This window comes from Oncorhynchus tshawytscha, linkage group LG04 (assembly GCF_018296145.1).
Source record: "Oncorhynchus tshawytscha isolate Ot180627B linkage group LG04, Otsh_v2.0, whole genome shotgun sequence".
NCBI classification, from domain to species: domain Eukaryota; kingdom Metazoa; phylum Chordata; class Actinopteri; order Salmoniformes; family Salmonidae; genus Oncorhynchus; species Oncorhynchus tshawytscha.
The window spans coordinates 14132239-14149644 of record NC_056432.1 but is presented as its reverse complement, the minus strand read 5'-3'; the positions used below and the strand labels follow the sequence as shown (position 1 = coordinate 14149644).

The following is a 17406-nucleotide window of genomic DNA, read 5'->3' as shown; positions in this document are numbered from 1 at the left end:
TGTCTTCTTGGTAAGCAACTCCAGTGTATTTTTGGCCTTGTGTTTTAGGTTATTGTCCTGCTGAAAGGTGAATTCATCTCCCAGTGTCTGGTGGAAAGCAGACAGAACCAGTTTTTCCACTAGAATTTGGCCTGTGCTTAGCTCCTTTACGTTTTTTTTTATCCAGAAAAACTTCCCAGTCCTTAAAGGGATACTTCGGGATTTTGGCAAAGATGCCATTTATCTACTTTCCCAGAGTTAGATGAACTCACGGATACCATTTTTATGTTTCTGCGTTTCTCTGGGAAAATAGATAAAAGTCCTCATTTTCCAAAATCCCAAAGTATACTTTTAACGATTACAAACATACTTATAACATGATGTAGCCACCACTATGCTTGAAAATATGGAGAGTGGTGCTCAGTAATGTGTTGTACTGGATTGGCTCCAAACTTAAAGGTTTGTATTCAGGACAAAAAGTCAATTGTTTTGTCACATTTTGTACAGTATTCTTTTAACTGCCTTTTTGCAATAGAATGCATGTTTTGGACAGGCTACCTTCTGTACAGCATCCATCCTTTTCACTCTGTCATTTAGGTTAGTATACAATGTTGTTTATCCATCCTCCGTTTTCTTTTTTTATGTGTGGGGTACAGAGATGAGGTAGTCATTCAAAAATTATGTTAAACTTATGTGACTTGTTAAGCACATTTTTACTTCTGAACTTATTTAGGCTTGGCAAAACAAAGGGGTTGAATACTTATTGACTCAAGACATTTCAGCTTTTCTTTTTTAATGAATTTGTAAAATTTCGAAAAACATAATTCCACTTTAACATTGTGGGGTATTGTGTGTAGGCCAGGGTAGCCTAGTGGTTAGAGTGTTGGAAGGGTGCAAGTTCAAACCCCCCGAGCTGACAAGGTACAAATCTGTCGTTCTGCCCCTGAACAGGCAGTTAACCCACTGTTCCTAGACCGTCATTGAAAGTAAGATTTTCTGACTTGCCCTATTAAATAAAGGTAAAATAAAAGTTTAAATTCAGGCTTTAACAACAAAATGTGGAGAAAGTCAAGAGGTAGGAATACTTTCTGAAGGCACTGTACTCTGTCATAGGTTGGGAGAGTCGAAAGTCTGTAATGTTGTACTTCATTCTTCCAATGTGACGTGCCTTGGTGGGTGGAGCTGTCTCTTTAAATATTCCTTCCAGGCGGTTGTCTCGGTAACCCGGAAGCTTCCATTTCTAAGATTCCTTCCTGTTTTGTACATTTTAAGGAGGCAGTGTCAGTGGATGATTGTTATTTGGACATTCGCTTGTTATGTGTTGGTATGTGATTCAAGCAAATTGCATGATTATAAAATAAACTAATATATGTCATGCACATGTGTGAAACGAACGCGTTGCTCCTGGAGGTGGCTTCACGTGTATGCATGCACACTCCCTGTCCCTGGGTTTAGGTTGTTTGGATACCTCTGCCTCTTGCACGCAAGTGCTTGCATATTCATGTGTAGCTATATTGTTTAGCTAACTAGCTACAGTAACTTACTAAAATGTCAGCGCCTGTTATTTCCGAAGTTAGCTAGCTACATGATATTTGCCATAACTTTCCTTTGCAGTTGCATGCTTCTGCAACCCATAGCAGGTTAACTACTTAGCCTCATTGAATTAGGCTATACGGTGACCAAATGGTAGTTATGTTGGATACCACACCATGCAGTGTGGTTACGACAGTGGTGTCAAGAAATGGCACACATTAAATAGTAAGCTAGGGGAACTGTTGTTCTCTGTATTTATCTTGATAACTATTTAAAATGTATATGATTCCTTCTGCATTATTGTATGTATTCATTCCTTGTAACTATTATCACAAATGAATGTCCTGCCTTCACTAGTAATGTACCTATCTTTAAAATACATGTAGTTGTTCATGTTACATTGTAACTAGTTACTGTTTTAAAAAACAATATATATAAAGTAGGAGCCCCATGTTCTGTTCCCTTCCATGTAGAATGACCTGCAGTGATCCACAAGAACAGAGAATCCATCCTTACTCGACCCTGCACTTTTCTACTGTTCATTTTGTGGATAACCATGGCCCAGATTCCTGGCCAGGAGGATAAAGAGAAAACAACTGCACTGAAAGGTAAGCAACTAGCTAGTTGGTCTAGGCTTCCTTGTATAGTTGAGTGTGATTATGTGATTACTCACAGCTGGAAGGTAAATGTAAGCTAGCCAACTTGTATTTCTTGGTGTCCGTTGTGTTGTCTGTCACAAGGGCCCTTGAAGACTGGTGAACAGTTCTCCTACTGTCTGTCACCTAGACATTTGTTTGCAGAGAGGACTCTAGTTTTTGAGAGTAGGAAGGACTAGATAAAGGGAGAAATGTGCTTTGCCCTCTCAATCTCGAGCCTGGAGGCTACTGTCTTTTTTTCTCTGCATATCCCCTTTGTCTTTCCATGGGTTCCAGTAAAGATGAGACACGCACTGCCTATGTTTGAATTGAGTATTTAGGATGCTTTCCCCTCTTTACCTCATGTAGGCTAAACATATTTATTCAATTCATATGGAACAGCTCTGAAGAGTGTTGAATAGACAATCTTCAGTTCAAACAATAACAAATCGGGGACCCCACTTGTGTTTTGGTTAACAGCTGAGAGATGAAGCTGGAGAAATGTAACCACTCTCAAATTCATAGACCGAGCTATGGATGCAAGGACTGACCATCCCAGATATCAGAATTATATACGGAACAAAAATAATAAACACAACATGCAACAATTTCAAAGATTTCAATGAGGAACAGTTCATATAAGGAAATCAGTCAATTGAAATCAATTCATTAGGCCCTAACACATCTCCTTCAAATAGAGTTGACCAGGCTGATGATTGTGGCCTGTGGAATGTTGTCCCACTCCTTTTCAATGGCTGTGCGAAGTTGCTGGATATTGGCAGGAACTGGAATATGCTGTCGTACATGTCGATTCAGAGCATCCCAAACATGCTCAATGGCTGACATGTCTGCTGAGTATGCAGGCCATGGAAGAACTGGGACATTTTCAACTTCCAGGAATTGTGTACAGATCCTTGAGACATGTGTCCGTGCTGAAACATGTGGTGATGGCACCAGATGAATGGCACGACAATGGGCCTCAGAATCTCGTCATGGTATCGCTGTGCATTCAAATTGGCATCGAAAAAATGCAATTGTGTTCATTTTCTGTATCTTATGCCTGCCCATACCATAACCCCACCGCCCACCATGGGGTACACTGTTGACATCGTTAACATCAGCAAACCACTCACCTACACAATGCCATACACGTGGTCTGGCGTTGTGATGCAGGTTGGACGTAGTGCCAAATTCTCTAAAATGATGTTTGAGGTGGCTTATGGTAGAGAAATGAACATTCAATTATCTGGCAATACCTCTGGTAGACATTCCTGCACTCAGCATGCCAATTGCAAGCTCCCTCAAAACATGAGACATCTGTGGCATTGTGTTGTGTGACAGAACTGCACATTTTAGAGTGGCCTTTTATTGTCTCCAGCACAAGGTGCACCTGTGTAATGATCATGCCGTTTAATCAGCTTCTTGATATGCCACACCTGTCAGGTGGATGGATTATTTTGGCAAAGAAGAAATGCTCACTAACAGGCATATAACCTGTAACAGGGATATAACACACTTTACGTGTTGCGTTTATATTTTTTGTTTAGTGTAGTTTTAGCCATGTTTTGAGGCTATACAGTATTTGGTTTACATTTTCATTATTCTTTGCTTATTTGAGCAGTTCTTGCCATAATATGGACTTATTTTACCAAATAGGGCTATCTTCTGTATACCACCCCTACCTTGTCACACAATTGATTGGCTCAAATGCGTTAAGAAGGAAAGAAATTCCCCAAATGAACTTTTTAAGAAGGAACACCTGTTAATATTAATATGAAATGCACTCCAGGTGACTACCTCATGAAGCTGGTTGAGAGAATGCCAAGCTTGTGCAAAGCTGTCAAGGCAAAGGGTGGCTATTTGAAAATATATTTTGATTTGTTTATCCCTTTTTTTGGTTACTACATGATTCCATATGTGTTATTTAATAGTGTTGATGTCTTCACTACTATTCGATAATGTAGAAAATAGTACAAATAAAGAAAAACCCTTGAATGAGTAGGTGTTCTAAAACTTTTGACCGGTAGAGTATGTAGCAATTGCAAATGGCCTCTTTTTAATGTATTTTTTTGTTATGACTTCTAACCATGTCCAAGCACTCTGCAATAGCCTAGGTTTGTTTCCTTCTGTAATTTAGCCTAATTAGTTGTTGTTGTATATTATGAAACTGTACTAAGAGGAAACATTACTACAACACTGTAAATATGAATACATAGCCTATTTCATTTGTTTCATTCTGCTAAACCAACATAGTCTTCCCAGCAACAATTGTCACTGAGTTCAAGTCACAGTAACTGGAAGTCTTGGGATCCATAAAAACAAAACATGAAGCAAGAGATGAGGCTAGGCCTTTATCCGTTATGACTGCCTCTGTGTTTTCAGCAGGTTCTGAGTGTAAATGTTGCTAATATTGATTCTCTGTGTCCCTCCCCACACCTGGCCCAGACTTGTTGTCCAGAATAGACTTAGACGAACTAATGAAGAAGGACGAACCTCCACTCACTTTCCCCAAGACGCTTGAAGAGTTTGAGTACACTTTCAACGAGCGTAAGTCATATCATTTCTATTTTGTGTGGATGTCTTGCATGGAAATGATTGCTTTGCATTTAACATTACATGTTGTACAAATAATTTTGCTAAATCTCGGATTTGAAAAGATTCCGCATCATTTGAATGCACAGGAAATCATCCTCGTTTTGAGACCTGTATTAGAGAACCTGTCTCGGATTCTTCCATCTCTCTCTCTTCTGCTCTCTCCCTCTGTCCTGCACTGCTTTTGTCTCTTTCTCTCTTGCTCTCGCTCTCCTGCCCTTTCTCTCTCTCCTGCACTTCTCTCTCTCTCCCTCTCTCTCCCTCCTCCTCCTCTCTTTCTCTGTGTGACAGCCTCTGCTGGCTGGCTATGTGGCTGTCCTGAGGAAGACATGTTGTGTACTCTACGGCCTGTCAGTAACCTACTCAGCCTTGCACTCAGTCTGACGGAGGATTTGCATAGCCTTGCTGCCCTTAAGAACAGGCCCGGGCTGCCATGGCTGAGGAGCCTGCCTTGGGCTTCACTCTCCAAGAATATCATTTCTATATAAAGCCCCTCCGGCTCAGTGCTGCCATGACTGGAGGGTATTCTTCACCAACACCCAAGTTAGCCTATGTCTAAATAGTGTAAAAAATATGACCATATTTAAGAGGTTGTATACAATTGAAACCGGTATCTTAATTATAAAGATGATGACTTCGTCACAGTAGCCCTCCGGTTTTTCATTACTGGAAATCCAAGGTTATGTACACCTATTACGCTCCAGAATTGAGAACTGCATGCTAATTATGCCAGAAAAAGGGGAGAAATTTTGAGGAAACCTATTCCTCTGAGAGGCTGTGTTGTGGAGGCGATGGAGCTGAACTCTCATACACACACAAGTGCGCACATCCAAGTGCACACACACACACTTAATTACAGTGCCTTCAGAAAGCATTCATACCCCTTGACTTATTGCACAGTTTGTTGTGTTACAGCCTGAATTCAAAATGGATCAAATTGATTTTGTTTCTCACCCATCTACACACAATACCCCATAATGACATCACAACACCCCATAATGACAAAGTCAAAACATGTTTTTAGACATTTTTGCAAATGTATTGAAAAGGAAATACAGAAATACTGTTTCTGATTTAGATAAGTATTCACACCCCTGAGTCAATACATGTTAGAACACCTTTGTCTGTGATTACAGCAGTGAGTCTTTCTGGGTAAGTCTATAAGAGCTTTACACACCTGGATTGTATGGTGAACAAAAATATAAACGCAGCATATAAAGTGTTTTGTTTTCATGAGCTGAATAAAATATCCCAGATACTTTCCATACACACAAAAAGCTTCTTTCTCAGAAATGTTGTGCAGCAATTGGTTTACATTCCTGTTAGTGAGCATTTCTCCTTTGTATTCAGGACATTCTTTCAGCAAAATAAAATGTGCAGCTTTACTTTAGTGCCTTATTCCAAACAGGATGTTTTGGAATGTGTGTTTTCTGTACAGGCTTCTTTCTTTTCACTCTGTCATTTAATGTAATGTGGATTAACTACAGTTCCACTTTGACATTACGGGGTATTGTGTGTCGGCCATTGACACAACATCTGGCCTTCGTCCATTTTAAATTCAGCCTGTAACACCACAAAATGTGGAATGAGGGGTGTGAATCCATTCTGAAGGCGCTCCAGGTTTACATAACCTTGGATTTGTAGTAATGAAAAACAGGAGGGCTACTGTGATGAAGTCATCATCTTTATAATTAACATACATGTATCAGTTGTATTAAAGCCTCCTAAATGTTTAATTCATTACATGGTCATATAATTATTTTCTGCATTGTTGGGAAGGGCCCAAAAGTTAGCAGTTCCCTGTTAGTCTGCACCTGTTGTTTACAAAGCATGTGACAAATAAGATTTGATTTGAGACACACACGCCTTGCATGTAGGGTTTCATTAGGATCCACTCTTCCTTCTGTTTGGTGCTACTGTTTAATACCTCACTTCTCGCCCCACTGTGTAATAATAGATTATTAATTTTTGCCGGGTTTGCCGTTGCGGAATAATTGAGAAAGTATGAGACCCTACGGCTATTTCGGTTAAGTACGTATACTTTGAGTATTTTAGCTTTATGGGTTTTGCAGTCTTAGAGGTCACAATTACATTTAATACTGTTTTGTTCTTCGATATGTTGCCGTGTCAACAGCAGGAAAGATGGTTATGTTACAGTGTCAACAGAATGATAGATGGTCGTTAGTTTCAACAGAATGATAGATTGTTGTTAGTGTCAACGGAATGATAGATGGTTGTTACATTGTCAATAGAATGATAGGTAGTTGTTACAGTGTCAACAGAATGATAGATAGTTGTTACAGTGTCAACAGAATGATAGATAGTTGTTACAGTGTCAACAGAATGATAGATAGTTGTTAGTGTCAACAGAATGATAGATGGTTGTTAGTGTCAACAGACTGATAGATGGTTTTGTTACAGTGTCAACAGAATGATGGATAGTTGTTAGTGTTAACAGAATGATAAATAGTTGTTAGTGTCAACAGAATGATAGATAGTTGTTACAGTGTCAACAGAATGATAGATGGTTTTGTTACAGTGTCAACAGAATGATAGATGGTTTTGTTAGTATCAACAGAATGATAGATGGTTATGTTACAGTGTCAACAGAATGATAGATGGTTTTGTTAGTGTCAACAGAATGATAGATGGTTTTGTTACAGTGTCAACAGAATGATAGATGGTTTTGTTAGTGTCAACAGAATGATAGATGGTTTTGTTACAGTGTCAACAGAATGATAGATGGTTTTGTTACAGTGTCAACAGAATGATAGATGGTTTTGTTACAGTGTCAACAGAATGATAGATGGTTTTGTTACAGTGTCAACAGAATGATAGATGGTTTTGTTACAGTGTCAACAGAATGATGGATAGTTGTTAGTGTCAACAGAATGATAGATGGTTGTTAGTGTCAACAGAATGATAGATAGTTGTTACAGTGTCAACAGAATGATAGATGGTTTTGTTAGTGTCAACAGAATGATAGATGGTTTTGTTAGTATCAACAGAATGATAGATGGTTTTGTTACAGTGTCAACAGAATGATAGATGGTTTTGTTACAGTGTCAACAGAATGATAGATGGTTTTGTTGCAGTGTCAACAGAATGATAGATGGTTTTGTTACAGTGTCAACAGAATGATAGATAGTTTTGTTACAGTGTCAACAGAATGATAGATGTCCTCATTTTTAAGCACTGTATTTTGAGGCATTTATCAGATGCAGTGATTCTTGTTTAGTTTGAAAATAATGCTTGTATTCTTTAATTGCTCTCCCTCATCATCTTGTTCTGTGCTTGTTGTGTTATTGTCAATTGAACCTGGGCTGTAATAACCACAGGTGTTAAAAGTTCTCCCATGGAAACAATGAATAACACTATGGCTGTAGTGTATTTCCTAACGTTGTACCCTGACACACACATATGGCACCCTGTCGCTCCCCACTGGCTAGGCAGAGTGGTGGTGGTGGGTGGGGTGAGTGACCAGGGTCAGTGAGAGTGACGGTTGATTGGCTGCCACCCAAAGCCCAGCCTCCAAGGCAGCGTGAGGAACAGTTGTGGTGGTCCGGCTGACACCCAACGCCCCCTCTCAGTTCTCAGGTGGATAAGGCTACGGATGGTTGTGATGAGGCCAGGGTGAGAAACTGGGAGAGAGAGAAGGGAGGAAAGAGAGGGAGGGAGAGCGAGTTAACGCCACACCAGCTGTCTGGGCCTCGGCTGCCAGACGTCCCAGAAGGCCGTTGGAGTCGTGACTGGAAGAGGGCTCCACATCCGCGGGCCTTGTACCTGCCAGATGGGGGAATGGCAGCCAAACTCTTTAATTGCATGAAGGGAGAGAGGTGCAGAAAAGCAAGGCCTCCGTCTGAACTGAAGGTCAAAGCTAGTTTGCTTCTTTTGACAGGCGGAACTACTTCAGCATGCCCATACGGAGGTAGAAACCTAACAAGCACTGCATTTTTTTCCTCCTGCTGCTGCTTTCTCCTCACACCGTCATTATCTTTCCTGTCTTAATTAAGCGGTAGTCAGTTTGAACAGCGGCGTTCAGTTTTCTCTTTCTTTGGGGAGCCGAAGATTTGGACCAAAGTTATAATTTCAAACCCTTGTTCCAGCCTCAGCTAAATGCAAAAACTTGATGGGGTCAATTCTGTTTTAATGGATATCGTGATTGATTAATTGATATTCAACCCATGAATTGGAAACCTGTTATATTCTTTGAAGAGTTTTCAATTTATAAATTATGTTTCAGTAGTTTGCAAGATTAACCCCTGACCTGGAACAAAAAGATTTGAGGTACTGACAGAAGTTTCTCTACTACACCCTCTGGAGAGGGTTTTCATTCAGTCCCAATGAGTAGGACTAGATTAACACTATGTCTCTCTCCCTCCCTCTGTTTCACTGTCTGTCTCACTGTCTGTCTCCCTGTGTCTGCCTCTCTCTTTGTTCGTCTCGCTCCCTTTCTCTGTCTGTCTGCCTATCAGAGGGCCAGTTGAGGCACACCACGACAGGGGAGGCGTTTGTGTTCAACGCCCGAGAGGATCTCCACAGGTGGAATCAGAAACGTTACGAGGCGTTGGGAGAGGTACTTATTGTTGCTGCTCCCCCTCATCACCCCCATTCATCCCCCTCTCACTCTGTCTATCAATCTCCAGTGTTGGCCTATGTTCTCTTGTTGTTAGTACTACTGCAGTACTATTCCTTTACCTTTTGTACTGAGATGGTGCTGTTCTGCTTTACTATAGCAAATTCAGTTAATTAAAACAAGACAAAATAGGGAAGGAATTTATCCCTGATTGAGGAAATTGAAACTCTCTCTGACAGGGTATTGCTATGGGAAACTGATGATGATGATTTTGATGCCTCTCTGCTCCCCAGTTTTAATAACTCTTTAATTGGATTCAGAGAGGAAGTTGAACACATGTGCATACACTTTTTATTCCTTGGGTTTGTCTTCTAAAGGGTCAGTGCATCATGTATTTGTCTCTGTCTGATACATCTCCTGAGAGTAAAGTGTGTTTGTGGGCATGGCACATGGAAGGGGGTGGTGGATCCTTCCTTGGCAGGGGGGGTGGATCTTTCCTTGGCAGAGAGTGGTGGATCTTTCCTTGGCAGGGGGGGTGGATCTTTCCTTGGCAGAGGGTGGTGGATCCTTCCTTGGCAGGGAGTGGTGGATCCTTCCTTGGCAGAGAGTGGTGGATCCTTCCTTGGCAGGGGGTGGTGGATCCTTCCTTGGCAGGGCGTGGTGGATCCTTCCTTGGCAGGGGTGGTGGATCCTTCCTTGGCAGGGAGTGGTGGATCCTTCCTTGGCAGAGAGGGGTGGATCCTTCCTTGGCAGGGCGTGGTGGATCCTTCCTTGGCAGGGGTGGTGGATCCTTCCTTGGCAGGGGGTGGTGGATCCTTCCTTGGCAGGGGGTGGTGGATCCTTCCTTGGCAGGGCGTGGTGGATCCTTCCTTGGCAGGGGGTGGTGGATCCTTCCTTGGCAGGGCGTGGTGGATCCTTCCTTGGCAGGGGGTGGTGGATCCTTCCTTGGCAGGGGGTGGTGGATCCTTCCTTGGCAGGGGGTGGTGGATCCTTCCTTGGCAGGGGGTGGTGGATCCTTCCTTGGCAGGGGGTGGTGGATCCTTCCTTGGCAGGGGGTGGTGGATCCTTCCTTGGCAGAGAGGGGTGGATCCTTCCTTGGCAGAGAGGGGTGGATCCTTCCTTGGCAGAGAGGGGTGGATCCTTCCTTGGCAGAGAGGGTGGATCCTTCCTTGGCAGGGAGTGGTGGATCCTTCCTTGGCAGGGAGTGGTGGATCCTTCCTTGGCAGAGAGGGGTGGATCCTTCCTTGGCAGGGAGTGGTGGATCCTTCCTTGGCAGGGAGTGGTGGATCCTTCCTTGGCAGGGAGTGGTGGATCCTTCCTTGGCAGAGAGGGGTGGATCCTTCCTTGGCAGAGAGGGGTGGATCCTTCCTTGGCAGAGAGTGGTGGATCCTTCCTTGGCAGGGAGTGGTGGATCCTTCCTTGGCAGGGAGTGGTGGATCCTTCCTTGGCAGGGAGTGGTGGATCCTTCCTTGGCAGGGAGTGGTGGATCCTTCCTTGGCAGAGAGGGTGGATCCTTCCTTGGCAGGGAGTGGTGGATCCTTCCTTGGCAGGGAGTGGTGGATCCTTCCTTGGCAGAGAGGGTGGATCCTTCCTTGGCAGGGAGTGGTGGATCCTTCCTTGGCAGGGAGTGGTGGATCCTTCCTTGGCAGGGAGTGGTGGATCCTTCCTTGGCAGGGAGGGGTGGATCTCTGTCTCTCTGTGTGTGTGTTAGTCTGTGTGCGTGATCAGGATTGGTTTGCCCTGATTTATAACTGGCTCAGCATTCCGGTTGTTTATACCTTCACGCTCAAAAGACCCTTAAATCCTCCAGCCCCTCGCCACTGTTACGCCTCTAGTGGGCGTGTGTGAGTGTTTCTATTCATTCCGGAGTCAGTTTATTTTCTCTCGCTTCAGCTGAAATAATGTCCACCATTGATTTCAAGATAGTTTCTGCCGTTTATTACGTGGTTGTGTCATATTTCTGTGCATACTTTCTGTTGAAGCTTGCATCTACAGTCAGAAGTTTACATACACTTAGGTTTGAGTCATTAAAACTCGTTTTTCAACCACTCCACAAATTTCTTGTTAACAAACTATAGTTTTGGCAAGTCGGTTAGGACATCTACTTTGTGCATGACACAAGTCATTTTTTCAACAACTGTTTACAGAAAGATTATTTCACTTATAATTCACTGTATCACAATTCCAGTGGGTCTGAAGTTTACATACACTAAGTTGACTGTGCCTTTAAACAGCTTGGAAAATTCCAGAAAATGATTTCATGGCTTTGGAAGCTTCTGATAGGCTAATTGACATAATTTGAGTCAATTGAAAGTGTACCTTTGGATGTATTTCAAGGCCTATCTTCAAACTCAGTGTCTCTTTGCTTGACATCACTGGAAAATCAAAAGAAATCAGCCAAGACCTCAGAAAAATAATTGTAGATCTCCGCAAGTGTGGTTCATCCTTGGGAGCAATTTCCAAACGCCTGAAGATACCACGTTCATCTGTTCAAACAATAGTATGCAAGTATAAACACCATGGGACCATGCAACCGTCACACCGCTCAGGAAGGAGACGCGTTCTGTCTCCTAGATATGAACTTACCTTGGTGCGAAAAGTGCAAATCAATCCCAGAACAACAGCAAAAGGACCTTGTGAAGATGCTGTAGGAAACAGGTACAAAAGTATCTATATCCACAGTAAAACCAGTCCTATATCGACATAACCTGAAAGGCTGCTCTGCAAGGACAAAGCCACTGCTCCCAAACCGCCATAAAAAAGCCAGACTGTGTTTTTTAACTGCACATGGGGACAAAGATTGTATGTTTGGAGAAATGTCCTCTGGTCTGCTGAAACAAAAATTGAACTGTTTGGCCACAATGACCATCATTATGTTTAGAGAAAAAAGGGGGAGGCTTGCAAGCGGAAGAACACCATCCCAACCGTGAAGCACGGGGGTGGCAGTATCATGTTGTGGGGGTGCTTTGCTGCAGGAGGGACTGGTGCACTTCACAAAATAGATGGCATCATGAGGAAGGACAATTATGTGGATATATTGAAGCAACATCTCAGGATATCAGTCAGGATGTTTGACTGAAAGCTTGGTCGCAAATGGGTCTTCCAAATGGACAATGACCCCAAGCATACTTCCAAAGTTGTGGCAAAATGGCTTAAGGACAAGAAAGTCAAGGTATTGGGGTGGCCATCACAGAGCCCTGACCTCAATCCTATAGAAAATGTGTGGGTAGAACTGAAAAAGCATTTGAGAGCAAGGAGGCCTACAAACCTGGCTCAGTTACACCAGCTCTGTCAAGAGGAATGGGCCAAAATTTACCCAACTTAGTGTGGGAAGCTTGTGAAATTCTCCCCAAAATGTTTCACCCAAGTTAAACAATTTAAAGGAAACGCTACCAAATACTAATTGATTGTATGTAAACTTCTGACCGACTGGGAATGTGATGAAAGAAATAAAAGCTGAAATAAATCGTTCTCTCTACTTTTATTCAGACATTTCACATTCTTAAAATAAAGTGGTGATCCTAACTGACCTAAAACAGGACATTTTCACGAGGATTAAATGTCAGGAATTGTGAAACTGATTTTAAATGTATTTGGCTAAAGTGTATGTAAACTTCCCACTTCAATTGTATGCATGCATCAAAATATGTAGGAATGGAGTATGTATCTGAGAAGTACCCTCCGTGCTGTTTTACATACTTTGATTTGGACTCATAACCCGACCCTCCCGTGCTCCAATGTGCATGCTCTGAGGACGGTAGAATGTGCATGCTCTGAGGACGGTAGAATGTGCATGCTCTGAGGACGGTAGAATGTGCATGCTCTGAGGACGGTAGAATGTGCATGCTCTGAGGACGGTAGAATGTGCATGCTCTGAGGACGGTAGAATGTGCATGCTCTGAGGACGGTAGAATGTGCATGCTCTGAGGACGGTAGAATGTGCATGCTCTGAGGATGGTAGAATGTGCATGCTCTGAGGACGGTAGAATGCATATTGCGATAAACCCTCAGTCTCAACCCATGCGGTATACACGGGCTAATCACACGCCAATGTTTACATTTGTTGTAATGTTTTGTTAATTTGCATCCCCGCTATTTTGCTTTTAATTTTTCCGCTCATTCTTTGAAGTTCAAAGAGAAAGATGGACTCTTTGATGGGATTACCTGCGTGTTTTTCACTTGTAATCCAGGTACGTCCTTAGAGAACTAGCCCTATGTGTAGTCCTCCCTGTCTTTAGCTGACAGAGGTATCCAGCATCTGAAACGCTGGAAGCAAACATTTAGTAGTGCAGAACAGAGGCGTTTGAACTTCTTGAACGCAGACATCAGACTCAGGCCCAGACGTTTAGAGAAGGAACGCTCATCAAGGAGCCAGCATGCTAATGAGATTTGGTGGTTATTAAAAACAGCATCTCATTCGAACATGCAATAGGCTATGTCACTGGTGGCGCTAGCTGTGATAACGAGACATAACGAGAGAGGGGTGTGGCTAAAGTTGGCTTGGACTCCTGTCTGTCTCTATGTCTGTCGATCCATCTGTCTTGAGGCCAGGTTAATTCACAGGGCCAGGCGATGACAGACACACTGTTTATTATCTGTGCATAGTCCCTTTTATCTCTACCTTCATGTACATATTACCTCCATTACCTCGACTAACCTGTAGACCCACACATTGACTCTGTACCGGTACCTCTTGTATTTTGTCTATTTTTACTATTTTTTCTTTAGTTTATTTAGCACATTTTTCTTACTTACTTTTTTAAAATAAACTCTGAATTGTTGGTTCAGGGCTCGTAAGTAAGCATTTCACGGTAAGGTTGTATTCTGCGCATGTGACAAATACCATTTGACTTGATTTAATAGGAGTTAATAGTAGTTAGGCCCTATGAAATGAATCAGGGTAATAGGACACTATATTCCTATGGACTGGGACTGGGTCTGGGCTGGTTAGCTATGGTCTAGTTCTGTCTTTTGGACATGATCATTTTCCACCATTGAAAATGAGGGGGTCTTTCTTGTCTAAAGATATTTCTGTATTCTCTTATACATTCAGGGTTTTAATGGCTATTGCACATGCTCTCCCTGAGTCTTTTGGGCTATGAAGAGCAGGTCAAGGTTTAGGGGTGAGCGCAGAGAAAGCCCCTGCTGCTGAGAGCCCTCGTTCACAACAATGGCCTTCCTGAACCCCACAATGCATTGTGCGGAGAGAGGGGAAAGGAGATGCGGTGTCCTTCTCTGATTGTCCCTAGTGCTAGGAGTGTGGGGGTGGGAGAGCGCCCACCCACCCTGCGTAGGTGGGGGATACCATCAGCTCGCTCTCTCACTCTATCCCTCCATCCCTTCCATGGACCTGCCAGTTTACAGAGCAGAGCTAGCTGCGCAAGTGCAGTGCTAGGGAAAATGACGTCCGCATTGTGAGAGACATCACAATACCAGATGTCCAATTTGCACTTCAGCCTTGTCTGAATGGGAAGACGATGTGGAGAATGTCTTGATGGCCGCGTAGAGGAAAGATCTGCAGCTGCGGTTGAATGCAGGGGCATTGCATTGTGGGCCCAGATTATAATTCTTATTCTTGTTTATTTATCTATTTTTACAGCTCAATACAAAGATCTTTCCAAGGAGCACAAAATGCTTAACTGTATTCTACATGCTCTGGAAACTGTTTGTTTAATGTCTCAGTTTGTGGTGAATTAGCATATTGAATTGTTTGAAAACTTGTGAATACTAGCCCAATAAACCACTAATTTAAGGAGCTGTTTGTTGAAAAACATTGCTATTGTGTGGATCCCTGTGGATGTGTCTCTCTGAGGGCTCCTACCTGAGCAGTGGTGTGGCTGGAGACAGTAACAGGTTGGTAGGGAGGAGGATTAAATACCACGGTGGGTGCTCAGTCAGCCGATCCACATTCTCCCCGTGTTAATATGTCCCACAAGTGTCTTTAGTGGCTGTGTGGAAATAGCCTAGCCCGCTACACACTCTCAGACAGACACACGAATTGAACACTATCTAGTACCACTTGGAGCTGTGGCTGTCTATTTCAGAGTGTGTGTGCAATACAGTACCAATCATAGGGTTTGGAGACACCTGCTCATTCAAGTTTTTAACATTTTATTTAGACTATTTTCTATGTTGTATAATAACAGTGAAGACATCAAAACTATGAAATAACACATATGGAATCATGTAGTAACCAAAAAAGTGTTAAACAAATCACAATATATTTAAGATTTTAGATTCTTCAAAGTAGCCACCCTTTGCCTTGATGACAGCTTTGCCATTCTCTCAACCAGCTTCATGTGGAATGCTTTTCCAACAGTCTTGCTGGAGTCTCCACATATACTGAGCACTTGTTGGCTACTTTTCCTTCACTCTGCGGTCCAACTCATCCCAAACCATCTCAATTAGGTTGAGGTCGGGTGATTTTGGAGGCCAGTTCATGCAGCACTCCGTCACTCTCCTTATTGGTCAAATAGCCCATATACAGCCTGGAAGTGTGTTGGGTCATTGTCCTGTTTATAAACAAATGATAGTCCCACTAAGCACAAACCAGCCATCCTGGTTAAGTGTGCCTTGAATTCTAAATAAATCACAGACAGTGTCACCAGTAAAGCACCACCACACCATCACACCTCCTCCTCCATGATTCACGGTGAGAACCACACATGTGGAGATCATCCATTCACCTACTCTGCATCTCACAAAGACACAGCAATTCGACCATATTCTGTGTACCACCCCTATCTTGTCACAACACAACTGATTGGCTCAAACGCATTAAGAAGGAAAGAAATTACACTTTTTTTGTTGCAAGGCACACCTGTTAATTGAAATGCATTCCAGGTAACTACCTAATGCCAAGAGTTTGCAAAGCTGCCATCGAGGCATGGGTGGCTACTTTGAAGAATCTCAAATATAAAATATATATATTTTTGTTTTAACACTTTTTGGTTTACTACATGATTCAATTAGTTTTTTTCAATCTAGAAAATATTGAAATAAAGAAAAACACTGGAATGAGTAGTTGTATCAAAACTTCATAGGCTGTTTGTGTGTGTGATCCAGGATGACCTTTTAAGGTGTGTGTGTGTGTGTGTGTGTGTGTGTGTGTGTGTGTGTGTGTGTGTGTGTGTGTGTGTGTGAACGTGTTTAACTATGGTCCCCACAAGAATAGTAAACAAACAAAAATGTTGAAATATAATTTGACCAACTGGGTAGGTTTTGTTAGTTACCACAAGGTCAAATAATATTTATTGGGGGTTAAGGTTAGAATTAGTGTTAGGGTTAGAATTATCTTTAGGGTTAGGCGCTAGCGTTAGTTTTAGGGTTAAGTTTAGTGTAATGGTAAGAGTACAGAGTTAGGGAACATTTTGAATGGGATTGAATTGTGTGTCCACACAAGGTTATTTGTACAAGACTGTGTGTGTGGTCTGTGTGTGGTGAGTGTGTGTAGGATCAGGGTGAATTGGGCCCTGTAGAGCACAGTGAAAGTGTAATTGTTGCTGTAAGTGATAGTTCCCCCTGATATGTGACTGGCATGAGGCCCAGGTGGAATTGTATTAAGCCGTTAATAAATTATTATTTTTCTCCCCTCGCTGCATATGTGGGGTGACACACACACTCTATTCTAATGAACCTAGGCACAGCCAGATGGCTCTATTATGAAGATGTCTCTCTCTTTCTTTCTCTCTCTCTCTCTGTCTGTGTGTGTCCCTCTCTCACTCTCCTCTCTCTCTGTGTGTCTCTCTCTCTTTCTTTCTCTCTCTCTCTGTCTGTGTGTGTCCCTCTCTCACTCTCCTCTCTCTCTGTGTGTCTCTCTTTCTTTCTCTCTCTCTGTCTGTGTGTGTCCCTCTCTCTCTCCTCTCTCTCTCTCTCTCTGTGTGTGTGTCTCTGTGTCTTTCCCTCTCCTCTCTCCTCTCTCTCTGTGTCTTTCCCTCTCCTCTCTTTCCCTCTCTCACTCTCCCTCTCTGTGTGTCTCTCTCTCTTTCTTTCTCTCTCTGTCTGTGTCCCTCTCTCTCTCTCCTCTCTCTCTGTGTGTCTCTCTCTTTCTTTCTCTCTCTCTCTCTGTCTGTGTGTCCCTCTCTCACTCTC

General features: G+C 42.7%; 1 protein-coding gene across 4 annotated transcripts in view; it reads left to right on the top strand.

Annotated features, from left to right (window-relative positions):
* Window positions 1-1181: 1181 nt before the first annotated feature.
* LOC112247110 (cotranscriptional regulator FAM172A homolog) overlaps window positions 1182-17406 on the top strand; it is a 347725-nt gene continuing 331500 nt past the window's right edge. For all 4 annotated transcript variants that reach the window (XM_042320348.1, XM_042320350.1, XM_042320349.1 and 1 more), the window contains exons 1-4: window positions 1182-1303; window positions 1986-2120; window positions 4593-4694; window positions 9215-9315. In XM_042320348.1, the coding sequence (XP_042176282.1) occupies window positions 2069-2120; window positions 4593-4694; window positions 9215-9315 (255 nt within the window). In that variant the 5' untranslated portion in view covers window positions 1182-1303; window positions 1986-2068. The remainder of the gene's footprint in view (window positions 1304-1985; window positions 2121-4592; window positions 4695-9214; window positions 9316-17406) is intronic.